The sequence below is a fragment of the Mesoplodon bidens genome (genome assembly GCF_964165515.1).
Source record: "Mesoplodon bidens genome assembly, chromosome: 11".
NCBI classification, from domain to species: Eukaryota; Metazoa; Chordata; class Mammalia; order Artiodactyla; family Ziphiidae; genus Mesoplodon; species Mesoplodon bidens.
Window position 1 is genome coordinate 8280406 of NC_138167.1, and position 27259 is coordinate 8307664.

The window sequence follows — 27259 nt, forward strand, 5'->3', positions numbered from 1 at the left end:
AGAACCTCAAATTACTACTTGTGTACCCGCCCCCTTCTCACCCGCCTCCCTTGCTTCAGTGTCTCCTCTGCAGAAACTTCAGCATTTTACTTTCATTTCCCCTCCTGAGCGGGATTCGGTTCTGTATTTGCTTTGGCACTCCCTCTTCCAATAAGCTACCCCGTCCTTTTTCCTGTTTCTGACCAAGCATCTTCTGCCCTGCGGCCCTCTTGCCCCAAGGCAGTTCCTTAGGCCACGCTTGCCTGGTCCTCACATTCATCCCCTAAAGGCTGGCTGTGCTCTTGCCCCTTGTGTGAAGGCAAAGAAGGGAAAAGTCCTAATAACTAATCACTCTGCTGTTCCCGTCCAGAGGTGACACCATGGAGTGCAGGACGTCAACTCTAAGGGTTTGTGTTGGTTTTTTTTAACTAGTTCAGAACTCGAGGTCTTGCTGAACCATTTTCACACACACCCCACACACACACCTCACTGTGATCCCAGATGTGCATTTTCAAGGTCATTGGGAAGAGCTGGGTTACCTCCTATCTCCAAGGACCTTTTTTTTTTTAACTTTTTAAAAATGCAATTTTTTTTAATGTATTATTTTTTTGGTTGCACCAGGTCTTAGTTGTAGCAGATGGGCTTCTTAGTTGCGGCTCACGGGCTCCTTAGTTGTGGCACGCGGCCTCCTCAGTTGCAGCATGCATGTGGGATCTAGTTCCCTGACCAGGGGCCGAACCCGGACCCCCTGCATTGGGAGCGTGGAGTCCCATCTACTGTACCATCAGGGAAGTCCCTAACAATGCAATTCTTAAAGGTTACAGTTATTACCAAATATTGCCTATATTCCCCATGTTGTACAATACATCCTTGAGCCTCTCTTACACCCAGTAGTTTGTACCTCCCACCCCCCGACCCCTATATTACATCCCCCCACCAGTGGTAACCCCTAGTTTGTTCTCTATATCTGTGAGTCTGCTTCTCTTTTGTTATATTCACTAGTTTGTTGTATGTTTGAGATGCCACATATAAGTGATATCATTCAGTATTTGTCTTTCTCTACCTTATTTCACTTAGCATAAGACCCTCCAAGTCCATCTATGTCCCAAGGACCTTTTTTTTTTTTTTAATGTTATTTTATTTTTGGCTACGTTGGGTCTTTGTTGCTGCGGGCAGGCTTTCTCTAGTTGAGGCGACCGGGGGCTACTCTTCGGTGCAGTGCATGGGCTTCTCATTGCGGTGGCTTCTCTTGTTGTGGAGCACGGGCTCTAGGCACGCAGGCTTCAGTAGCTGTGGCATGTGGGCTCAGTAGTTGTGGCTCGCGGTCCCAGTAGTTGTGGCTCACGGGCTCAGTAGTTGTGGCTCGCGGGCTCTAGAGCGCAGGCTCAGTAGTTGTGGCGCCTGGGCTTAGTTGCTCCGCGGCACATGGGATCTTCCTGGACCAGGGCTCGAACCCGTGTCCCCTGCATTGGCAGGTGGATTCTTAACCACTGCACCACCAGGGAAGCCGAGGACCATTTTTAATAGGCATTGCTTCTTGGCCCAGTCAAGAGTCCAAAGCAAAACCTTGAATTCTTTAGTGGCTGTGTTTATTCTAAAGATCATAGAGCAGTAACATACTACACGTTATTATTTTACAATGCCCCTTTTTTCACGTGAAAAAAAAATCAAAAAACTTAAAAACCAAGGAGAAAGCTCTCAATGCCCATCTCTAATTATTTCAGTGCCCATAGTGCTTTATCGGTGCCCTACACAGTGGACCAGTTTCAAAGAGACTCCCCCAGAGTCCAAGGAAGCCAGTTGCCATTCTTTAAAACTAGACTTTGCAAAGAAGCCACCTGGAAGACAGAGCCAGTTGTCATGCCCAGAGGCCCTGGATCTTCTCAAGGGCATCTGAGCCATTCCATTCCCCAGTCCACCTGGGAGGAAAAGCAGCCCATCCACATAGACCAGACAGTTCTTTGTCATGCCTGACATAAGGATGAAAGGTGCTTCTTTCCAGGATGAAACTGAAGGACATTGTCAGAGCACACACTTGGAGTCTCCTTAGCAAGCTGAAGTAACTCAATAGAGAGGCTGACGCTCCTCTCAGCAAACCCTGATTCTGTTGTATTTGAACTATTAATTCATACGATATTTTAGAGAATAAAGCACTCTTGAGCATCTAGCTTCTTCTAAGCCCTCCGTTCTCAAACAGCTTGGTTTCAAGATTTCTTTTGATTCTTTAAAATTATTGAAGACCCCAAAGAGCTTTGCTCATGTGGCTTATATCTATCTATATTTACCATATTGGAAATTAAAACTGAAAATTTTAAATATTGGTTATAATATATATAAAAATATTGGTTAACTCACTGAAACATAAGCCAAGTATATGTTAACATAAATATATATTTCTGAATATATTTTCCAAAACCAAACAAAATTAAAGAGTGGCATTCATTGTTTTACAGTTTTGCAAGTCTCTTTAACGTCTAGCTTCATAGAAAATGGATGGATTCTCATGTCTGCCGTCATATCACATGCTGTGTAGCCTCTAGAAAATTCCACCATATGCTCATGAAGGAATGAGCGTGAAAAAGGCAGATAACCCCTTAATATTGTTATGAAAAGAGTTTTGACTTCGTAGACACCCTGAAAAGGTCTTGGGAACCCTGAAGGGTCCCTGGATCACACTTTGGTAACGACTGTTCTAAACCGCTTGAATGATGTGTCTAAGCTTTCCCACAACTGCAAAATCACATAAAACATAGATTCACGGTCAGGCTTCCAGGCAGAGACCCAGCCCGAGCCATCCTCTCAGCCTCAGTGGCTGCCCTCCCTTTCACCCGCTCCTGGTCCTACTCAGACTTCAAGTACCACCCCTACCAGGAAGTTCTGACATCAGCAAGTACAGTAAACAGGCGAAAGACCTTTTATCCTTACCTTGCCCTCTCATTCCCAGAGACTAGCCTGATCGCTTCCCAGAGGCGAGTGAGTTGCTCTTCCTGGAAGAAGTTTCAGGGAACACTTCATTATTTGGCATCTCTGGAAGGTCAAGCCCCGCTCTGGAACATTCTCACTTTGAAAGGACCCTGGGCTACAATCAGAGCAGCTCTGATTCTTTTTTTTTTTTTTTTTTAACATCTTTATTGCAGTATAATTGCTTTACAATGGTGTGTTAGTTTCTGCTTTATAACAAAGTGAATCAGTTATACATATACATATATCCCCATATCTCCTCCCTCTTGCGTCTCCCTCCCTCCCTCCCACCCCAGCTCTGATTCTGGAGTCACCTCCAAAGCCCACTGGCATTTGTCATGACTCTGAGCCCCCTCAGGTGCTTCAGGCCCACTCCACAGCTGCACCTTCAGGGCAGACCAGGAATCCAGACACCCCTGGAGCTGGAGCCGGCCAAGGAAGGACAGGGCTGTGAGACCTACGGTTCCTTAAAAACATAAAAAGGGATTTTTCCCCCATTTTGCCTCTCAGTAAAAAGTTCATTTGCTATCGCACTTTGCCACTCATGAAGCTTGAGTTTTACCTGGGATTCAGAGTGGAACCTAAGGGCTCTTCAGATACGGAGACTCAATTTCATTAACCATTTGGAAATCTTTGCCCTTTATTTCAGCTGTCTAACTGACAAGACCTTTTTTTTTCTCTCTCTCTCTTTTCTTTCTGCCTTGCTGTCTCTCCAACAGGCTTGCAGCCAATGTACTGGAGCAGAGATGACGTAGCCCAGTGGCTCAAGTGGGCTGAAAATGAGTTTTCTCTAAGGCCGATTGACAGCAACACGTTTGAGATGAATGGCAAAGCTCTCCTGCTCCTGACCAAAGAGGACTTTCGCTACCGGTCTCCTCATTCAGGTGAGGGTCTGGACTCCGGACGCGGGCTCAGCCTGGAATGTCTGGTAGCCAGAGTTGGCCATTGTCACCACTTAGCCTCCCAAGACATCTCCACATCAAGTCACTGTGAACGCAAGGACAGTGACCCAGCTTAGGAGAGGACAGATCCTGCTGACATAGGCCAGTTTGAGGGAGAAGAGGAAGAATTTCCAGGTCCGGGGGAGACTTTTAAGGTTAGGAGAAGGAACCCAGTTCGGACCTATAGACCCTGGAACTTAAGGGATCTCATTACACCACCAAATAAGGAAGAAAATGCGTTCTGGCCCTCTCTCTCTGCCTGGCTTCTGATTCTGAAGACTTTACAAGAGATGCTTGAGCGTGAGTGTAGATTGCAAACTGCTCAGTTATAAACAAAGACAGGAAGACTTCCCTGGTGGTCCAGTGGTTAAGACTCCGCACTCCCAATGCAGGGGATGCGGGTTTGATCCCTGGTCAGGGAACTAAGATCCCACATGCCGCATGGTGCAGCCAAAGAAAACAAAAAACAAAAACAAAAACAAAATAACAAAAGACAGCAGAGGAAGGGGAATGAGCACTGCTGAGGTAGGAGGAGTAGAAAGGAAGGAAGAATCAAGGGAACAAGAGAGAAGGGCTGGGAGAGGTGGAGATCCTAGTAGCCCAGGCAAGTTTAGAAACAAATGCCCAGGGCTTCAAGTGATTTCCTTTAGAAGTACTGAATTCTTTGAAGTAATGCATCTTGCAGCCTGTAGAACCCCTGAAAAATACAAGCAACGCATCTAACTAGAAAGATTGGTCAAAATAAGGGCTCCTGAACCCACATGGGAAGGTTTCATTCAGCAAGGGACTTTTGTACCTGCAAAGTGTATTCCTGACGTGGGTTAAGCTTTCAAATATACTTTCCAACTTCATTTCCCACACTTGATGGATATTTTGAAGTAGAGATTTGGGAACTCCATATGTCCAAGGGAAACTTTGGTCTCAGGTTTCTGCCTCTTGAGGGCAGTTATTCAAGGACTGATGGGCCCTCCCTCTGTCAAGTCTCACCGCCAGCCCCACTTGGATGCAACTTGTCTGGCAGAGACCGTGTCTTCTTGACTGAGGGCAGGGGTCCTGCCATAGTGCCCAGCTACGCTCACCCCGATTTACTCCTGGAGGCTGGCTGGGAGTTAATACACTAGCTAACCGCCACGAGGAAACAGCCCCATCACAGAGGGTAAGATAAGGGTGTGTATGGAACAGTATCGCTCCAGCTTTTCCCAATTGCAGCAGAACCGTTTATATGAGGAAATGATAAAGGGGAAGGTTCCCCCAGAAGTATAGATGTTAATGGAAACTTGAAAACTTAAATTAAGGCTGAAAAACAGATCATTGCTATGGTTTTATAAGGGACACAAACCTACCTGAAACATTCGGTCTTCAATCATTGATTCTTTCTGTAGCCTCAGAATAAGAAAACCGTAAAACAATGATATAAATAAGTAAATAAAACTACCCTAAAAGGAACCTCAATAGTTCCTTTTAATTTAATGCAATAACACTTCCCTTTTCTGTTCCAGTGGAAACTCACAGATTATACTCAAAGGGGCAAAGTTACCTATCTGGAGGAAAACAGCTCTAACACTTTAGGGTTCCGGAGAAATTACTCATGTCAGGCAAACAGAGGAAAACCCAGTGATGTGTTTTAACTTGATTTGACTTAGACCTTGGGCACGCTTTCCTCCCAGAGTCTTTGTAAATCTGCCTTCCCCCCACCACCTCTCAGGTGTTCCTTTTTGTTGCTGGTTTATTTTTCTCTCCAGTGACCTCTCAACTTTCCTTGTGAAACTAGGTTCTCTCTGCTCAAAGCTGGGAGCGAAGATACACAAAACCTGTCAGTACGCCCTTGCCATTTTGCCAGGTCTTTACCGGGTGGGCCACGTGGAAAGCTGGACAGGAGCCTGCTGCCCAGTTGGAGCCAGGATTGCCCTGAACCTGAAGGCACAGGGAGCTGGGGAAAGAGAGAGCGGAGTCGGGTGGGTCTCCGGAAAGCAGGAGTGAAGTTGGTCTGGGACGTGAAGGATGGAGCTGAGTGGGTGGGTCACTGGAGCAGCATTAATTTTTGGTGTGTTTGGGTGGCGGTGAGGAAGCCCCCCTACGGATGGAAGAGGCAGCATAAGGCTGGTGCGATAGTCGGGACGTGGTGCCGTAGCCACGGTTAGGACCAGGCAGTAGGAATTCATTCCGTGAATGTTCCCTGGGCAGCTCCACATCAGAGGATGGAAGTTTGGGCTGAAGGACTTGAGGGATAGAGAGATGATTTCCAGTTGGGTTGTCCAGTGAGGCTCAGTGGTGTGGTAGTGGAGCCGGACTTTGAAGGGTGAGCAAGAGGTAGGTAAGGAAAGGTGTTGAGGCCAGTTTGTGTGGAGGAGGAACCCAGAGAGGAGGCCACATGAGCTAGACACTGTTCATCGTCACTCGTCACCGCCCCCCTCACCTGTCTGCTTGCCTCTTCATGTCTCAAGTTCTGCTACTTTCTCCAGGAATGTTTTCCCTGGCTCCCATCCCTGCATCCCTGATTCCACCCCACCTTCCTTTCCTCCACCTCTCCCCGCCTCAGTCTGGGTGACGTGCTGGTCCTCTTTTATCTCAGAGCATTTCGTAATTCTGTCATGGTCCCTGACACACACACACGCGTGCACACACACACGCGCACACACACCCCCCGAGTAACACACTGTGTTACATGTCATTGGTTTCTATTCCGTATCCTCTCCCAGAGTAGAGAGTTCAGTGTGGACAGGGCTGTGTCCCGTTAAGCTGCCATGTCTCCAGCATCTAGCGCAGCATTCAGTCAGCACTCAATAGATACTGGTTGAATTATGGCCCAACCTGAAAGTACCTTATAGCCCAGGTTAAGGAGATTGGGTGTTATTTTGCAGGTAATGGGAAACCACTGAAAGGTTTTGATCAGGAGAATGATATGATTGGAGCTCTCCCTTTGGTATAGACATTTGCCATCAGTGCATAGGGTGGATTTACTGGGTCGCTAAAAGCAGGGAAGCAAGATACAGTGCTATTGCTATGGTCCTCATGCAAGATGCTGACATCCAGAATAGGTTCAGTGACACCAAAATAATAATACTTCCGGCATTTTGGCCAAGCGATGCCAGGACATCCAGGAAGATGCGTCCTGTTCTGCAGAATCTGAGACAGGAACCAGGCCAAGCTGAGAATAATCATTTTGAGTATCATCCCCATTACATCAAGCTGAGCATAAAGATAAATTTACACCGTAGGTAATTTAATTAAGGCATCAACCAGAAAGCCATGGACAGAATATCAAGGTGGTATTCTGCCAGTAGGGGCCATAAGAAAACTTACCACAAACAGGGGAGGATTGTCAGAGGGTTTGGAAGACAGAACTAAGCAGGAGTTGAGAAGACCCTTCCCATGAAGTAGCCAGCCAGCAGGGTGACGAGGGCGTGATACACCTGCTCACATTCTCCTTAGGTAGAGACAAGGTATAAATAGAAAACCTGTTTCTCTCTTTGGTGTAACATTTGGTACTGCTTCTTCTGACACGGGCTTTGCTTTTGCCTTTGGTGTAGATGTCGTGAGGCCCAGGTTCTACACGTGGCTCTTCCGCAGATCACATCACCTCGTTTGCCCTTATTTTCCTCATCCATAAAATGGGATTTTCAGCAAGGGGATCCTAAACTCCCTTCAACTCTGAGCAAGTCAACCCAACTTCGACCACTGAAAGTGTTAAGCTTCCAATAAACCTTACAACTTCCCACCTACAGGCAGTAAATAAATATTCAAGAACTTGGTCTCCTTCGACCTGTATACCTTGTAAAACCTAGACTTCACCCGGTTTTTTCCTGTCTTTCCTTGGATCTTTTTTGCTGCCTACGACAAAGCAGCAGCTTCTCACTAGTCATGGGGCTGCTAGAATGAAGCAAAAGTACCTGGTGGCCGGCCCATCACCATGAATGGATGTTTATAGATTCCTCCCAGCCACGTTTCCTGCCTGGCCTCACCCAGACTTCTGCTTTCTTTGGAAAATAACATTCCTTGACACTACTCATTCCAAATGTAGAGAGGGGAGAACGGGAGCTCAATGAATTATAATTACTTGAACTATTGAGATACCTTAAGTCAAATATGGTAGCCTCTCTGAACTCCGCATTCTTTGACCAATTTAACAAACTACATTTACCCTGTCCACCTCCAGGACAAAGGTCCTCCCTTTTCAACCACTAGAATAAAATAGGGAATGTACTAGAATGTACTTTAAAATATCATCTCCAAACAGAAGATGTCAAGGTTGAAAATAAATGGGATCTATTTTTTGAAATAATCTCTCAATCAGAGGATACAACAGGATGACATATTTATGACATTCTCAAAGTTAAGGAAAAAATGTAAAGGAATCTCAGCTTTATAAAATGTCACCTGGACAGGGTAATTGTACCTAGCCCTTGAGCGACTAGGTAGTTACCATATTAAATGGTCTGAGATGATTTAAATTCAAAGGAATTTCATTGAATTTTATGAATTCAATGAATGTCTTACAATGAATAACTCTAATGTGTTTCTTGACCACTTTGAGACTGTGAAAACATTAATAAGACGGAACAGGCAAGTTAGCCCTGATACTAACTTTTATTTAGAGGTATTCAGGTGGAACGTATTTATGTGTCCATTATTTAAATGAACAAAAAGTTATTAATTTAATTCATGTTAGACTTTCTATCAATGCTAAAAAAAAAAAAAGCGAAAAGCAAAACAAACATATTTTCAAAGTTCCTTCAAGTCAATTCAGCAAAAAGTGAATTGGGGTTTTACTAAGTAAATCAGTTTTTACCGTACTGCGGTGTGATGTTACAAACCTCTCCCACCCACCAGAACCTTTGACTTTGGAAATATGCTTTGCTTGTGATCTTCAAATATAGTAAAATTTCTTTGAAATTTCTTTAAACTGAAAATACCAGTCTTTATCTACATATAGTTCCTTGGAAAACAACTTGCCTATTAATCTCTATTAAGCAATGGTGGGTGGTTTGCTGAATTGAGTAGCTGAATCAACTGGCTGTTTTAGACTCAAGTCACAGGGTCTGAGGGCGTGGGTCACAGAGGGGAATGTTAGCCCTGAAGTGTGGGAGTTCCAGCAGACATGACCTTGACTGAAGACACCCAGAGTGGCTTCTTTCTTCCCTTGCTGTGTCTTTGAGCAAAACAAGCCAAAAATAATGTGTATTACCCATCGGAGAAATGCTTAGATAAGTCAATTACAGGAAAGTCACTGAATTTCTTAGCACTTAGGTTATCCCGTCAGTGAAATGGTGGTGATAACTGATCTTTCTGCTGTACAGAGTCATATTTTAACATGTAAAACATACAACACGTCCTTTAATTAACAGTGCATACTTATGTCACGGTATTTGCATTTTCTCACAAGCTTATTCTTTGCTTTATCTTACCTTATATTCTGTATCCAGGTAAAGGCAGTTGTCTTACTAGATGTCTTTTCTAAATGATTTATTCTCCTCTTAAATATAATATTCAAATTTTCGCACAACCTGCTCCCTTTTTTCCCCCAGGATCTCTGTGTCCAAGACATAGATATCAACTGAATTTCACATATTTGTTCCTAAGTAAAAGAGTAGGTTTATTTTTACGGTCACAGAAGGCACTCCGCATTAAATTAAAATGTTTGTAATTCAGGCAGCCTACAAAAATGGATTGAATGGAATGCTTGGAAACTAAGATAGAGCAGAGTTGGAAAGCCAAGCCATCCCATGATGGGAATGTTTGTTAGGCCACCAGTGGGATCCCCCAGGCCTGTGTCTGCGTTGGTGTTTTCACTGTGGAATTTATGATGAAACTGAAGGAGCCGAGGCCTCGGACTTCATTTTGAACCTATCACAGGCAGAGAGGACCAGCAGAGAGTTTTCTGACAAATCTGAAAAGTATCCCTCCCACACTGTGCATGCTTTCATTTATATATTTTTTTTTTTTTAAAGAATTGGTCAGAAGGAAACTAAAATCTCTGAATAAAAACGGAAGAGAGAGAAAGAGAAAAGAGAACAGTTTGCAAATATAAGGATGCATTACTTTAGATAATCTTCGTAGGAGGAGGTGTACATAGTAAATCATCACCAGAAAAATGCAAATTTTCAATAATGTGACGATTCTACTTTAAACCTACTGAACCCAAGAAGTTAAACGATGTGAAATGCCTGGGGGAGAGGCTCTGGGTAGTCTTGAAGATGACACTCTGCACTGGTCCCAGCCTTCTGGAGAACAAGCAGTGTATAATAAGAACTTGAAAACTAATCATACGCTTTCACTGATAACACCGTTTTAGGAAAATATTTGAAGGAAACAATCCAATAGAGGGACAAAAAAGATGCCCTTAGCAATTCTATTTATAATGGTAAAAACTGGAAATGCCCAAGCCACCCCCGATAGGAGACTTGCTAAAAAAAAATGAGGAGAATATAAATATAGAGGAATACACTGTAGCTTTACGGCCATTCATTGAGTCACTTATTATTTCTTCAGTAGATCGTACAGGGCCTTGCAGATCACGTTCATCACTTTACATGTTATTTTATTTAATTTTTTTTTTGCGGTACGCGGGCCTCTCACTGTTGTGGCCTCTCCCGTTGCGGAGCACAGGCTCCGGATGTGCAGGCTCAGCGGCCATGGCTCACGGGCCCAGCCGCTCCGTGGCTTGTGGGATCTTCCCGGACCGGGGCACGAACCCGTGTCCCCTGCATCGGCAGGCGGACTCTCAACCACTGCGCCACCAGGGAAGCCCTACATGTTATTTTAAAGACAGGTAGAAGCCATTCAGGGTCTGAAGCAGAGACCGGCATAATGAAGCGCGGAGGTGAGATGTAGGGCCGTCGGCTTGGCCGGCAGGTAGGCGCAATGGCGGTGACTTAAACTAAGATGGACCAGCAGAGAAAAGGGGGTGATTGAAGCAGTATTTAGAAGGCAGAGTCTATAAGTCTTGGTGACCGATTAGGTGTCGTATAAGAGGGAGAGAGGCATTAAGGACGAGTGCCGAGTTTCTGGCCCAGTCAGCTGGGCGTTTACTGCGCTAGGAAACACCACGTGGGTTGTAAAGGCGTTTGTGTCGAACACATAAGATGCGCGGTGCCCGGGTGACATGCGAGAGGACGTATGTAGGAGGTAAGTGAAGGTTCTGGAGTTGAGGAGGTAGGTCTGGCTGGAGTAGATTTAGCATAGACAAGCTGATTGCAGCCACAGGAGGGGATGAGATGACCCAGGGAGAAAGACGATGGGAGATCTGGGAGCCTTAAAGGCTGGGTAAGGAGGGAGAGCAGAAAACCAGGAGACGGAGGAATGTCTGAAGCCGAGGGGTGTTCTAAGGGTTGGGGGGTGGGCAGTGACTAGTGGTGAGGATGTTGCTGAGAGGCAGCGAGTCCCCAGGTACCATTGCCCTTTGGGTTTGATGACAGGGAGGTGACCTCAGCAAGAGCGCTTTGGAGAGAGGGTTGGAGTGGAGACCAAGGGCCCCGAGGAGTGGACGGAGAGGGGTGTGGTGATAAGAGTTGGACAGCTCCTCAGGGAGTTTGGCTGCGATGGGAGGAGAGAAACAGGAGCAGCACCTGGAGGGGAAGATGAGGACAGTGTGTATGTGTGTGTGTAGAAGACAGGAAACACTTGAAGCTGCTTAAATGCTAAAGGAAAGAACCCTATAGAAAGAAGTTGAAGGTACATTGTGAACTAGAAGGAAAGAGAAAGAAACCATGAACTAGAAATATCTGTATGAAATGATGCCAACTGGAAAAAAATTCCATTCTTATGAATGTGACTTTATGAAACTTCTGCATGTCCTTTAAAGACAAAAATATCGAAGCAGAACAAATAGTTTCCAGACTTTTTGGAGACACATCTGTTAATAATTATCATAATCACAAGGGGTACCATCTCCTGAGCGCACAGGAGGGCAGACGTGTGGCTGGCACTTGTTCACATTATCTCATTTAATCCTCTTAACAGCCCTGCCGAGTCTGGGCATTTTTCTCATTTGAGACAAAAGAATATTTAACTAAGCCTTGAACTAAGGCTCAAAGGGAAAAGTAGTTTGCCTCAGGGCATGCAGCTGTTGAATAGAGGAACCAGGATTCAAACCTGGGACTTCCTTGCTCCAGAGCCCAAGCTCTTTCTTCTGAAAGTAAAGAAACTTTGTTATAAAGCAGAAACTAACACACCATTGTAAAGCAATTATACCCCAATAAAGATGTTAAAAAAAAAAAAAAGTAAAGAAACTTAGGTATGTTTAACCCCCTAAACAGCATCTTTATGTTCTTGGTCTTCAGACACTAGTCTTTGCTAAGGCAACTTGCAGCAGTTTTATTCACTCTCGCTCCTGTTCGTTTTAAATAAATTGCAAATAAAATAATAGAATTTAGGATTCTGGAAGTAGTTGCCTGGCTTTTAACATCAAGATCACTGATGCAAAATTGTATGTGTGTTTAGTTTGTGGATTTCTCTTGTGTGTGTGTGTGTGTGTGTGTGTGTGTGTGCACCTAGGAGTATATCTAGGGTTTTGGGGACCTGAAATTTATAATTTGAGAGCACATAGTTCTAGGTTTCCTTTCATGGGACTATACAAATAAAGGTCCCTGAAATTCAGTAGCTTCGAGGCAAATCCACTTGTGCATGTACCTGTGGGTACATGAACCATGTGTGTATGCCTGAAGATATATGGAGAAACCAACAAAAGCTGTTATCCCTTAGGCAATAGCCTTGATTTCATTGCTTAGTACAATAGGAGCATCTTTTATGGTTAGAACTAGTTATTTCTTTTCTGGGAAGACAGAGAAGATTTATCAAGAGTCGAACAGGCCCAGAGTTTTTTGAACAGTGCCTTTGAATTCAGGCCAGTGGTCATTAGCTTAGTTAGATATATAGTGCTATGGCTCATGCTTTTTATACAGCAGGCAAACAAATATAACTTTTCTCTTTTTAAAATTATTTATTTATTTATTTTTGGCTGTGTTGGGTCTTCGTTTCTGTGCAAGGGCTTTCTGTAGTTGCGGCGAGCGGGGGCCACTCTTCATCGCGGTGCACGGGCCTCTCACTATCGCAGCCTCTCTTGTCGCGGAGCACAGGCCACTCTTCCGGGCCTCTCACTATCGCGGCCTCTCTTGTTGCGGAGCACAGGCTCCAGACGCGCCGCAGGCTCAGTAGTTGTGGCTCACGGGCTTAGTTGCTCCATGGCATGTGGGATCCTCCCAGACCAGGGCTCGAACCCATGTCCCCTGCATTGGCAGGTGGGTTCTCAACCACTGCACCACCAGGGAAGCCCCATAACTTCTTTTTAAATCTGTTCTTTATTCCAGAGATCTTTTTGTTGAGATCACTTTTGAGATGTGATCTCCTGTGTATAAGGAGATTTTAAGAATGTAGCAAGAAAACTGACTGGGTATCGGAGGAATCGGGGGCCATTGGAGATGGGAGAGGATGGAGGGGGGGAGCGTCTTTATTTATTTAGGAAACTGTTGTAGATGGGGCGCATGTTCTGTGCTGCTCCAGAGACGAAAACTAAGAACCGAGGTACATGAGATTGCAGAGGAGGCCAGATTCCAACTCAACAGAAGAACTTTCTGTCGACTAGAGCTGTCCAGAAATGGTTTGCTTACGTTGTGGCCGGCTACCCATCACAGAAGTACTCAGCCAAAGCTACTTCTTGGCAGGGGAAGAGGAGGCAGGCGACTTTTACTGATCACAAGTTTGAGTCCATCTAGGAAACCTATAGCACCCTCTCTAAGTCTAAGATTCCAAGCCATTACCAGGCACACACTATTCCTGCCAATCATACACACATGGCACGCACGGCGGGTTGGTTTTTCCCCCAGAGTAGCGATGCGTTTGTGCTAATCCAGCCACATTCCCCAAGTGAGTTCCTGGTTGCTGCGGAAACACGTCTGTGGATGGACTGGTCCAATGGTAGCCATACTCTGCAGTCTTAGAATTAAGTTTTTTCTTGGCCCAGGACCTTGGGCCCAGGCTTCCACCCTCTAGCCAGCTATCACAGGTGCCACTTACGAGTGTTACCTTACTAGTTCTTGTGGTTGAGTTAAAGAACTGGCAGGGCTCTGCCTGACCGGCCCCTCGCCAGCTCTCTCCTCCTCACTCAGAGACGAGCCTTCTCTGCTGGGCTCCCTTCGCCAGCTTTGGGATGAGAGGCTGGGGAGAGGCAGTTCAGAAGGCCTGGGAGAGGACAGGGCAGAGCACGTATCAGCCCCGCTGCAGGCTTAGCCCAGTGGGGGAACGGCCTCACTTCACTTTGCCCTTTCTGGAGGGGGAACATAACACTGACCATGACCCAGACAGTCTTCCTCTGTTCTCCTGAGACCTCCTTCGGGGTCTACCGGTCTGTCCTAAAGCACTTGAATGAAATCCATAATAATAGCAGGAACAGCAGTGGTCACGCAACAGCTGGTGTTTGCTGAGTTCTCACTGCCCGGTGCTGTGATGCGCTTATTACACACTTACCTCATCCGGTCCTCACAGGCATCCCGGGAGGTAGAGACTGCCAATATCGCCATTTTCCAGATGAGGAACTGAGGCCTGGAGAAGGTAAAAGGCATCCACTTTGTTGCCTCGCTTTCTCTGTGCACGTAGAGAAATGGAGACGGGAGAGAAAGTGACCTGCCCACTCTGCAGCCACCATACCCAGAGCTCCTCCAGCCCCCCACCACGTGACCTCCAAGGAGGGACCACGTGTGACGTGCACCAGGCCCTGCTTCACGACATCCTCTTCTGAGGGAGGTGTTTGCATTTCGCAGAGAAGTTCAGGGACCTGCTCAAGGTTGCCTGATGCACAACAGGAGCTGGGGCTCCAGCCCTGGCTGCCGGGCCCTCCCCTCACACCAGCCCGCATCCAAACCAGCAGAGTCCAGCACCCACACACACACTGCGTCTGTACTTCCGGGCCTCCCCTTCCAACGTGGGTACACTAAAAACTGACCATTTTTGTTAGTATCATCAGGAACACTTCTTTTTTCAGTGTTTTCATTTTTCTCTTCAGCTACTACCGGTATAAAGCATTGCTCAAACCCACAGGATAGAACCCAGCGTTGTGAGGCCGGGTAAATTCGGAAAAGTTCAGGAAGACATTTACACTAAACCAAGACACAAAATGTTGATTAGGGACTTATTTTTGTAAGCGATTAAAATATGAATCATTAAAATAGGACTGTATTTCAGGCTCTGTATCCTTGTCTCATCAGAGACAACATCACCATGACTACTGGATTTGAATTAGATGAGCTCCAAAGCCTTCGCAGCTCCAAAGGCAGTCATGTGTCACGGGTCTACCTTACACAGAACGTTTTTAAGTCGGGTTCAGAACACCTCTGCGGTTCCTCGCCCGTTTCACTAAGAGGAAATACCCAAGTGACATGGGGTCTTCAGTTCTTAGAAGTCTTTTGCTCTATTTGATCACAGTAGTAAACAGTGGCAGTAAGTTATATTAATAATGACCAAAATGCAAAGGTAGAGGAAGGAACAAAATCAAAGGAAAGACACCAGGGCATCTCAGGAATCACTTAGGACGGGGTATCGTGGAACTTATATTTGGTACCAATAGAAAAGGTGCAGAAGTTTGCAGAAACAAAGGAATTCATTTGGAGTGTTTCTCAGATTCAGGCTGAGTTGAAGAGGAAAAAAAAATAATTTAGCAATAGCCCAAAATATGCAGTTAAATTAAGTTGTTAATTAAAGTATCTGTTAAAAGTGTCTAAAATTAGAGACAAAAGCCCACTGTTTGGTACAATTGTTGACTGCGTATCTGTATGTGGAAGGGTGTGGGGGACAGTTAGAAAAGCCTGTGGTATTTTAAAGATTAATCACCCACCCCTAAGGGGTTTTGAGGCACCCACCTGCATTTTTTAACTTGGATCTAAGTCAAAGGGGAGGGACAAGACCATGACAGCTTTTTTGGCTAATTAACAACTCAGTGGACACTTCCAATACCAAAGAGAACAGAAGGCCCCCAGTTCAGACCAGCCCCTACCATCCTCTGCGAGGTGCTGACATCTAAAGATGATTTTCTAGAGACTGTGGAACCTTGGAGCAGTGCCTGTGTGTATTTTTAGAGGGAAGCATCCCAGAACATGCCAGTTCCTTATAGGGTATCTTTAATAGTTAGCACCTCTGACTGGACTTGTGAATTTCTTTTTCACGTTTATTCTTTTCCTGCCTGGGATTGGGGTGGATCAGAAAGGCACGTTTTTCTCTATTGGGAAGATTTCTATGAAGAATCCATGAGTTGTCATTGAAACATTAAAACTTTTCATCCTTAATGACTTTGTAATTCTTCTTTGAATAATCTGAAATGCAAATACAGATGTGAAAAGGATGTTTTTTATAAAAATAGTAGCAAATAAATTGGGACAATTTAAGTTTCTAATAAAGTCTGGTACATCCCTGTGACAGGCTGTTATAATGCAGCTACTAAAGCAGTTAAATAATGTGGAGGGAAAAAGAGAGATACTAAACTATGATAAGCCTGATTCTAATTCTATAACCATATAATACTGTAGATAGTATTAACAGGCTTGTGTCTCTTAGGGATAGGATTATAGGTGATTTTTGTTTCTTTCTATCTTCTTGCATTTTTATACTAATTTTTGTATATGACTTTCATAATCAAAAAAGTTCAAAAAAAAATAAAACCTGCATGGCTCTGACCTGAGTTTCAGTGCCACATCCTGTCCCCTATAAGCTCCACGTGGATAGGTGGCAGACCTGTCTTCCTCACCATTGTGTCTTTAGGACAGTGCCAGGCGCAAAGTCAAAGCTCAGCAAATAGTTGTTGAACAAAACACTGCCATTTCCCTATTTTTCTTTCCTTTTTCTATCCAGGTGATGTGCTCTATGAACTCCTTCAGCATATTCTGAAGCAGAGGAAACCTCGGATTCTTTTCTCACCGTTCTTCCACCCTGGAAACTCGATACACACGCAGCCGGAAGTCATCCTGCATCAGAACCACGAAGAAGGTACCCAGGAGGCTTCTCTCTCTTTGCTTGAGACATAGCCAAATCCCAGAGGTTCCACTGTTCCTTTGATAAGTCTTTCTTATTCATGTGATTCATTTTTCATTCAACGAGCATTTGTGGGGTACTGATTTTGTTTGAGACCCTGGGGGAAATGCTGAGATGAATAAGACCTGGTTCTCTGCAACTCACAATCTAGGAGAGGAAATGGGATAGATACACATGTAAGTATCAAAGAATAATTATAACAGGTGCTATAAAGAGACAGTGGAAGGGGAGATTACAGCCAGTACAGGCAGCAGGCTCAGCTTCATGAAGGAGGTGACTCTGTAGGATTCTGTGAAGGTCTGATAAGCAGGAATGAAGTGGAGAACGTCCCAGGAGGACCCAGGATGGAGGGAGTCCTTGGAATAGAGAGCAACCCATGACTTGGGTTATAGAGCTTACGTTTCTTTTCCCCCTACCTTTGATGATGAAAAATTTCAAACAGACCCCAAATAGAATAAACTAACTAAAGCCCTGTGATCCATCCCCTCCCCCTACTTCAACAGTGATCAACAGGGACTTCCCCGGAGGTCCAGTGGTTAAGACTCCACCTTCCAATGCAGGGGGCGCGGGTTCGAGCCCTGGTCGGGGAACTAAGGTCCCACATGCCATGGGGCACAACCAAAAATTCAAAAACAAACAAACAATGATCACCATTTTGCTGTTGCAGAACTAGTCCAAGGAGGTAAGATTAGAATCAGGACGTGGAGGACTTTGATTTCCGGGCTATGGAGGGAAACAGTGGGGAGTGAAGATTTTTGAGCAGAGGGTAACCTAAGCTGGAGGAAGAAAAGAGACCCAAACGCTGTGAACTCTGCGGGGGACCAAGGAGGTCTAGTGTTCGTGCACTGGAGGCAGTGTCTTGCAGGGTGCTCACTGTGAGTGCTTAGTTCAGGTGTGCCATGCACTGCTGTGCTCTGGTGAGTTACACTGGTCCTAATCAAAGCGTTGGCAGAAAACACAACAAAAGACCAGAATCGAATTGTGGCCCCGGGCAGAGTTCCACAGCAGGTGCTTGGGTACAGAAATAGGGTATAAGAAGCTTACTTTGCTCCTGTTCTCTTGAACAGCGATGCACCGTGCCTCTGGGGAGCATTTCGTCCACATCCTTCTGCCCAGATTGGGGACACAATGTAATTCTTTTTTTTTTTCTTGTTTTTTTGCGGTACGCAGGCCTCTCACCGCTGTGGCCTCTCCCGTTGCGGAGCACAGGCTCCGGACGCGCAGGCTCAGCAGCCATGGCTCACGGGCCCAGCCGCTCCACGGCATGTGGGATCCTCCCGGACCGGGGCACGAACCTCTGTCCCCTGCAAGGGCAGGCAGACTCCCAACCACTGCGCCACCAGGGAAGCCCCACAACGTAATTCTTTTAAACTTGTCCTTCAGACCAGATTATGAGGGGCCTACAGCCCTGGGGTTTTTTCAGGGGCATTTCCTTCAACTGATTGAACATGCCCCATAGCAGGACTATTTTTGTTTTATTGTTGGCAGATTTAAGAATGAGACGTTACGTGTTTCCCTCATTAACACGTCACAGAGCAGAGCCTGGCTTCAGGCACCTGACCGGCATCTACTCCCGGTGCCCAGCTCACAGCAGGTCCCCTTGCCTCCGTGATGGAGAGGAAGCAAGTGCTTCTTGCAGTCTCCCCACCTGTGCATCTCATCCCGTCTTCCTCTAGCTTTACCTCTGCTGAATTTAGCAGCTGCCCCCCATCCCAGTTGGGTTTCTCCGTTCTTTCACCCTTCCTGCCCTGTGCGTTTCCTGTTTGCGTAATAGCCAACAGCTACTCCAGAGAGGAGGAGGTGGGTTTACTGAAGCTTTAGGATGAGGGCAGGAATTAGATTGCCTAGCCTGCCTCTTCACACACAAAAGGCGTGTGATGGGCTGTTTCGTTTTGTTTTTCACTCTCTCTCTTTTACTCATTATTAAAAAAAAAAAAAATCCCATTTGGAATTTCTATTTCCCCGTTTATCCTCAGCTGTGATGGGAGGCTGCTGGTCTCATCTCGTGACAGCTCCTTCCTTCTCTCCCCTTGGCCTGATCTGACTCCCAAGTAGGTGTGTTTGTTGTCGTCCTCATGGGCAGGAGCGACTCAGCAGAAAACTCTGGCCACCCTCAGAGCCCCCTCCCACCGAGCAGATACACATGCGCCACCACCAACACCCTAACGAGCTGCGCTCTCAAGTGCTATGTTGTTGGCTGTGGTGAGCTCAGTAGGTAAAAGGATGGAGCTAATGAGGCCAAGGTCAAGGGCTGCGTCACCCTGCAGATCAGGTAGCTCTGCTTCAGACCTGCTCTTAAAAGTAGCGTGTTCTCAGAGACGGTTCCTTCAAGCTGTCAGCCAGGAAACACCGTCCTGGTATGTGCCCTTGATCTTCTGCCTGTTCTCACATGAGCAGGTGGGCACACAGAAGGGAGCATGGGTCTTTGTCAGGTGGGATCATGTGAGAAGAGCTGTGCTGGGCACGGAGGTGATATGAAGAGTCTGCTGGCCCCCAGACCTCCAGATATATGGGTGCCTTTGGTGACAAAGGGACCAACTAGAGAGGTGGATGGATCAGTATGAGGTCCCGACCTCCAACCACCTTTCCCTTCTCCTCCATCAAAAAGAATATATTTACAGCTTAACATGAATTATCTCTAGGATCAATACGGTTATATCGTGAATGGTAACACATTAATGTGGGCATTTGTTAATATACAGAGAGATCTGGTCCTGGGGGGGGGGAGGGGAAAGGTTTGTTAAGTGAAATTATAAACATCCAGTATTACATCCCCAGTGATTTATGCTACATAATTGGGGATACAGTACAATGTAAGAGTATGTCGCTCTTGACTTGGCCCAGAGCTCAGAATGGAAGGAGAATGGGCCATTCCAGAGAGGGCCCACTCAGCCCCTCAGCAGGCTGGCACAGGGAGGCGTGCAGAGTGACGTACAAACACAAAGCTTCATTCAACGCCCCGTGACTTCACCTCATCACTGCCACCGACTTGACCAATTCAGACATTCATAATTTCACAATGGGAATTTATATCACAGGACAAACATATCTTGTGTAATCCAGCAACAGTTGCCTGCAAATATCCCCTATGAGTACATTACATTGAAACCTCACCTTCCGTACTGGCAGCCACGTGGCAGTGCCAGAAGCTTGGAGGTCATTGTTAGCTCAGAGGCTCCCTTCCAGGCTCTGATGGGAGAGGAGGGTGATCACACTAATTCAAACCCTTTATTTTGTAAGCATTCATTATCTCTAAAAGTGTGTCATGCCTTGGGTGAAGCAGTACTCAGATTACCACCTACGTCTAGGAGAACCAGCATTTCTACTCTTCCCTTACTTAGTTATGGGAGGGGAAGGCAATATTATATAATTACGATAACCTTATAACTTTTCATCCATACCCAGATACTTATGCTAGTGAAATGGGACTCTAGTAAGTGAGCTAGGACAATAGGCATCAACCAGGACCATCCCTGACAAACTGGGGCACATGGTCAGCTTAGATTAAATGTCTTAAAAGAGTGGGATCTGGACATCAGGAAACCAGGTTCTAATCCTCTCTTCTGCCAGAACAGTCATAAGGACTCAGTGTCTCATTTCTCTGGCCCTTAGTCACCCCAGTTATAAGACAGGAAATACCACCAAATGGTATCAGATCTTAGAGCTCTTAAATCCTAAGGACTGAGTCTCCCTGGGTGATATGAAGATGAATAAGACACATTCTCTACTTTCAGGCAACTAAAATCCACAAAAGTACAGCAGTGTCCTGTCTGGTGATGCTCAGAAAAGTTGAACATCTATTCTCGTTTATCTCACCTTATACATTACCCCTCTTAGTAGTCAAACCAAGAGTAGCATCATTCACTTGTTTCACAGTGAAAATCTCATTTTAAATAGAGTCCTTTTCTTTGGTTATTGATTACCCATTTTATCTGCATGTTATGAATTAGTTAGGTATAACGTAGATAGCTATGTAGGAAGGAGACTACTTCTTTCACCAAAACCAGGAGGCAAAACATCTTTAGAAATTTCAGACCAGTAGATGGTTATAAAATAAATTTATTTTGTCACACGCAGTTGTGATATCAACTTCTTTTGATACTTTGGGTTCCGAAGTGAGTGACTTTTGGCTCCCATGGAATATTTAAGAAGAAAAGCTTGGTGCCAAAGTATATATTCGATTGCCACTGGTCCTTTGGTGTTAGAACAACTTGAATGAGTGATTCCCTAAAAGTTCATTGAGCAATTAAAATATGCTTCTAGTCTAGGCTGGTCTCCAAATGGGGTCAGCGTTGCAGAGTCAACTCCCTGTTGGACTGGACATGCACAAGTCTCCAGGGAGGAGGAACAGGATCTGTGTTTCTCAAATGTCCTCATCCCATGATCTCTTTGGGGGACCCGCCTATAATTTCGACCCTTCAGTCCACCCTCTCTTTTTTTTTTTTTTTTCAATTAATTAATTAATTAATTAATGGCTGTGTTGGGTCTTCGTTTCTGTGTGAGGGCTTTCTCCAGCTGTGGCAAGCGTGGGCCACTCCTCATCGTGGTGCGCGGGCCTCTCACTATCGCGGCCTCTCTTGTTGCGGAGCACAGGCTCCAGATGCGCAGGCTCAGTAATTGTGGCTCACGGGCCCAGTCGCTCCGCAGCATGTGGGATCCTCCCAGACCAGGGCTCGAACCCGTGTCCCCTGCTTTGGCAGGCGGACTCTCAACCACTGCGCCACCAGGGAAGCCCCAGTCCACCCTCTCTTATGCCCCCATCTAAGAGACTGGGGGGGTGATTTTTTCTTTTTTCTTTTTTTCTTTGGCCATGCCACCTGGCTTGCGGGATCTTAGTTCCCTGACCAGGGATCGAACCCGGGCCCCAGCAGTGAAAGCGCTGAGTCCTAACCACTGGACCGCCAGGGAATTGGGAGGTGATTTTTCATCACTTGAATTTGAAACTATCCGCACATGCTGTGCTGTGATTGTTTCTGCAGCAGTAGACACAGTTCTAAGGTGACAGTTCTGCTCTGGGGCAGCTCTCTGTCACCAGGTGGATATGGAGATTGGAAGTGAGGACGAGAAATTTCAGGTGTGGAAATGCTGTCATTCTCAGCTCTCCTCACAGCTGGCCCATGGTCATGGCCCAGACAGTAGAGGGAAGTCATTTCTTCATGGGGGGTGGGGAGGGTGGCCTGTATTTTGGGATGGCCCACAGAAATTTTATTTATATGGTTGCTTTACTGGGGGAAGTATTTCCCCTGCTCCCTCCCCCTGCCCACCAAATCCAAGTGCCAGAGACTACTTCGGAGGAAGGAAATCGTATACAATTTTTTTTTTTTTTTTTTTTTTGCGGTACGCGGACCTCTCACTGTTGTGGCCTCTCCTGTCGCGGAGCACAGGCTCCGGATGCGCAGGCTCAGTGGCCATGGCTCACGGGCCCAGCCGCTCCGCAGCATGTGGGATCCTCCTGGACTGGGGCACGAACCCGCGTCCCCTGCATTGGCAGGCAGACTCTCAACCACTGCGCCACCAGGGAAGCCCAATCTTATACAATTTTAGTGAGATAATTCAACGAGATGAGGTACATGAATCTACCTCATAATAACAAAATAAGAGCTAACATTTATGGTGTCCTCATTGTGTTCCAGGCCCTGTTCTAAGCTTTTACATGTTTAAATCATTGAATCTTCACAACCACCCCATAAAGAAGGTAATATTATTTCCACTTTATAGATGAGGAAATTGAGGCTAAGAGCAGTAAAGTACCCTGCCTCCAAATCACATAACTACGTAGTGGCAAAGCTAAGACCTAACCCAGGTCCACTTGGTTCGGTGTTCATTCCACTGCAGCATGAATGAGCAGACCAAAATAGCATTTTTATTAATTTTGTGTGTTTGCAACCCTGAAAATAGGGCAAATGATTAAACGATGAGTAGAAGAACCATGGAGATTAGGATGCCAAGACAGGTCCAATATACTGGCAGGTGGTCCCTGCACTCCTGCTTATAATGTTTCTGCTTCATAGTACAGATCTTCCCAGACTTAGGATGGGGATACAGCCAGATAAATCTGTCTTAAGTTGAAAATATCCTTATAAGTTGAAAATGCATTTAATACCCCTAACCTACCAAACAGCACGGCTTAGCCTACCTACCTTAAACATGCTCAGAACACTTACATTAGCCTGCAGTTGGGCGAAATCATCTAACGCAAAGCCAATTTTATAATGAAGTGTTGAATATCTCATGTAATTTATTGAACACCGTGCGGCAAGTGAAAGACAGGATGGTTGTCTGGGTACAGGATGGTATCAGTTGCTCACCCTCGTGATCGCGTGGCTGACCGGGAGCTGTACTCACTGCCGCTGCCCAGCATCACAAGGAGTATCGTCCTGCATTTCACTAGCCCCAGAAAAAGATCGAAATTCAAAATCTGAAGTACCATTTCTACCTAATGCGTATCACTTTGCCACCACTGTAAAGTCGAAAAATCGCTAAGTCGAACCATCGTAAGTCGGGGACCATCTGTACTTGAAACTGTCAAATGAAAACCAAAAAATGTCAGAGATAACTTTTGAGACCCCAGTGTATGTCTTCAGTTAATGATATTAAAAACTCATACTAAATTGGACTGAATTAACCTGGCTGGATCATTGACTGCCCCAGGATGAATGGACTTATTAGCGGGACAAAAACTCCCGGCCTGGGAGAAACGTGGGTTCTGAGTCAGGCAGTGGCCTCTGAGAACAGAAGCCCTGGCTCTCGTACCCCTGGACCAGCCCCTCCTGTGGTGGCTGCTTGAGAGCTGATCCCCCAGGACAGCTGCTGAGCAGGCATCAGGGTAGATGAGGCTTCCAGCTGCTCAGGCCACATCCTATTACCCGTTGTTGTAAAAACCACCCCGGTTTTCTAGTCTTGCTGGAATCGTGTTCATGACTGAAGTGTCAAGGAGGCCATTGGCCCGGGTTTGACATCTTTGTTATACTCGTTAACCGTGTAGCACATGGTAGAGCCAGAGAGCGTGATGGTGCGTGTGTGGATCCAGACCACCTGGGTTCCAATTCCAGCTCCCAGTTCACCAGCTATGTGACTTGAGGCAAGTTCCTTAGCCTCCTTGTATCTCTGTTTTCATCTGTAAAAGTAGAATAGCAGTACCTTTTGAAGACGATTGATGTAAGAAAGGGTCAAGTTCATATGGGAAATGCCCTCAGAGCAGCATCTGTCACATAGCAAGCGCTCGATAAATGCTATTCATTATTACTATTTGCTGTTTCTTAGCACTATTTGGTTCAGGTTTTTTCTTTTCTTTAAACTTAAAAAAAGCTGAATTGTGATAAAATACACATAACATTTATCATCTTAACCATTTGTAGGTGTACAATTCAGTAGTGTTAGGTATATTCACATTGTTGTGCAATGGTTTTTTTTTCTTACCTCCAATTTTCTGGTTTTTAATTATTTTTTATTGAAGTATAGTTGATATACAATATTGTGTTAGCTTCAGTTGTACAGCAAAGTGATTCAGTTATATATCAATACACACATATATATATTCTTTTCCAGATTCTCTTCCCATATAGGTTATTACAAAATATTGAATATAGTTCCCTGTGCTATTCCAATTCCAATTTTCTTAAGCAGTCCCGTTACTGCAATGGCATGTGCTTTGTGCAAACACCAGGTTTCTGCATCCGGATGTAGGAAAAGCCTGTTGTCCACCCGTGCCATTATCCTAGGGCTTCTTCATGGGTTAACCGGGCACCATCTGTTGCATGATTTCTATGGGAAAATACATTTAAAGGGCAAACCTTAATTCAGGATACAGCCTGTTTGAAAAATAAGCAGTGCCTACACTTTGTGTTACCTGCAGTACCTGGCACATGATGGGTCCTCCACAACCCTTTGGAACCTTTCTATTAATCTGGCCGTCTCCTCTCACCCTTAAGAACTCTAAGATTAACCTTCTTATGCCCCTTTCATCCCCGTGACTCTTGAATCTGGCAGGAGGTCACGAGGTCCCACCAGAACCTCCTGTTGTCCGCAGTGTCAGAGCCCCCGAGCACCAGCTGGCACTTTCCCCCGCACTCGGCCTCATTCCCCTCTTCTTTCCCCTCCTCTCCTCTCCAGGGCCTCTTCTTCCTGCTTTGCCTCCTATATGTCGTGGTCTAGGGCAGCATGACCTTTCACCCTCTGACCTGGTTCAGAGCGTTTGGTTGTGTGGGAGCACACGGAGGCCCGGGATGGCGCATGGAGCCACTTTTCATCGGGGTCATCAGCCTCCTTCTGGGGGGACCCGTGCACCTTCCTTGCCTCCTCTGGCTTCCTCCAGGGGTGTGGAGGCTGCCCTTCGTCCAGGGGCTAGCTTGCTCCATTGAGCTAAAAGTCTTAGGGGCAAGAGGTCCGTAATAGACATGAATAATTCTCCCAAGGCTCCCAAGGTAACCAGGAAGTCTTCAAGAAATTTCCTCTTAGCCCTCAGGAAATGCCACCTGATTCCTCTGAGATAAGAGGGCTGGGGGTTGGGGGGGGGTTCAACTCCAGAGAAGGAAGCCCTCCACTCTCCCCCTCCCCTGCCTTCCTCTGCCTTCCCGTTGTGCCGCCCTGGCCCCCTGCCTATAAATGATGCACAGCGTTTACCTCCAAAGGGCAGATTGGCTCATCTGCAACCTCATCCCTTGATTTCTTCATTCGCTTCTCTTGTGGGCCTTTCCTGAGACTGAGGGAGACTCCTCCACCACCTGGGAAGAGCAGAGCCAGCGTCCGGCCGGGAGCCCGAAGCCTCGTGTCAATGGCTGGTGTAGACTTGCCCACGCCGTCTGCACTAAACCACCGGCAGAGGTGGCCTGTTGGAGGCTGTCCTGCCCACAGTGATCCTGAAAGTCACCTGTTTTGTTGCTTTCAGCCCCTTTCACCCAAATGCTTATAAAATTCTAGATGCTTCCTTAGGATTTATTGTGTACGACCTCAGACGTCTGTGAGTCCTACACTCCAAGCTAGGGCAGTTTTCTTCTCAGGCCCTGCAAGGGAATTCAGTGACTACTGAATGTGACAAGGGAGTTGAGTGAGATGGAAACACTGAAATGGGCAGGCAAAGGGTCAGTGGAAAGTCTTGGCTGAAAGTCTTGGCTGAACCTCTTGGAAAGGCGGTAGTAGGGATAGTTTTCTAGGGCTGCCACACACTGGGTGGCATAAACAACAGAAATGTATTGTCTCACAGTTCTGGAGGCTGGAAGTCCAAGATCAAGGTCTGGGCAGGATGGGTTCCTTCTGAGGCCATGAGGGAAAATCTCTGCTAGGTTTCTCTCCCAGCTTCTGGTGGTTTGCTGGCAATCTTTGGAGAGCCTCAGCTTGTAGATCTTGCGTGGCCTGCCCCTGCATGCCTTGACTCTTAATTCAGCACCTACAGCCTTTTGTCGTTTTTTGATATGTCTGCCTTCTCCATTAGACCATGGTACCCTTGAGAGCAGGGACTGCGTTTCCTTACTCTGCATATTCTGCATCTGAGACACTACTTCACATATGGCTGGCATCGCTGAAAGTTCTTTGCTTCAATTCATATTGTAATGACCGTGTGACAAAACAGTCCTCTCCGGTTGTGCAGCGTGTGCATGTCTGTGTGTCCAAATTCCCCTGTTCACAAGGGCACCAGTCATATTGGAATAGAGGCCCATGCTATTCCGATATGACCTTACCTTACCTAATTACATCTGCAATGACCCTTTTCCCAAATGAGATCATATTCTGAGGTCCTGGGGATTGGGACTTCAACATATGAATTTTGGGGCGGCGGGCACACAGGTCAACTCATAACAGGGAGTGACAGAACAGGAGTATGGATATGAAATCTATTTTGAATTCCGTCTCAAGGTCTAGAGCTTTTAATTTTTGTATAGGTCTTTATATCATTCATGGCTCCTACTAATCTTTTACAAAATTGTGCTGGGAAATGGGGTTTTCATGGGGAAAAATGTGGATCACAGTGTGCTGAGGATGATGAGTGAGGGTTATCTGCTGGGCCTGTTGAATTGCATCTCCATCTCTTATTATCATCCATGGCCTTAGGGGAAGCACGATGGGGAAGTGTGATCCTGGTGTGTGAGACGTAAACTTGATCTTAGCCTTTGCTCTACCCTGGAAATTTCCTAGTCAGAAACCAAGACTTTAACCAAAGGCAGAGTTTTGCTGTGTTTTTTAGGTTTTTTCTACTAGTTATTCATTATATAACGTGATTAAATTGGGTTGAATTCTAATGAATTCGAAATAGAGAAGCTTTCATAATAAGTAAAAGGAAAGAGGATGAGAAAAGAAATCAGACCTTTTTTTGTGATCCTCACATTTAAAGTCCTAATTTATCGGGGGCTGTTTGGTAGTGAGAAGAA

General features: G+C 45.8%; 1 protein-coding gene across 2 annotated transcripts in view; it reads left to right on the top strand.

Annotated features, from left to right (window-relative positions):
* The window catches only part of ETV6 (ETS variant transcription factor 6), a 246593-nt gene that overhangs the window by 194102 nt on the left and 25232 nt on the right, over positions 1-27259 (top strand). For both annotated transcript variants that reach the window (XM_081248514.1, XM_081248513.1), the window contains exons 3-4: positions 3660-3824; positions 16716-16850. In XM_081248514.1, the coding sequence (XP_081104640.1) occupies positions 3660-3824; positions 16716-16850 (300 nt within the window). The remainder of the gene's footprint in view (positions 1-3659; positions 3825-16715; positions 16851-27259) is intronic.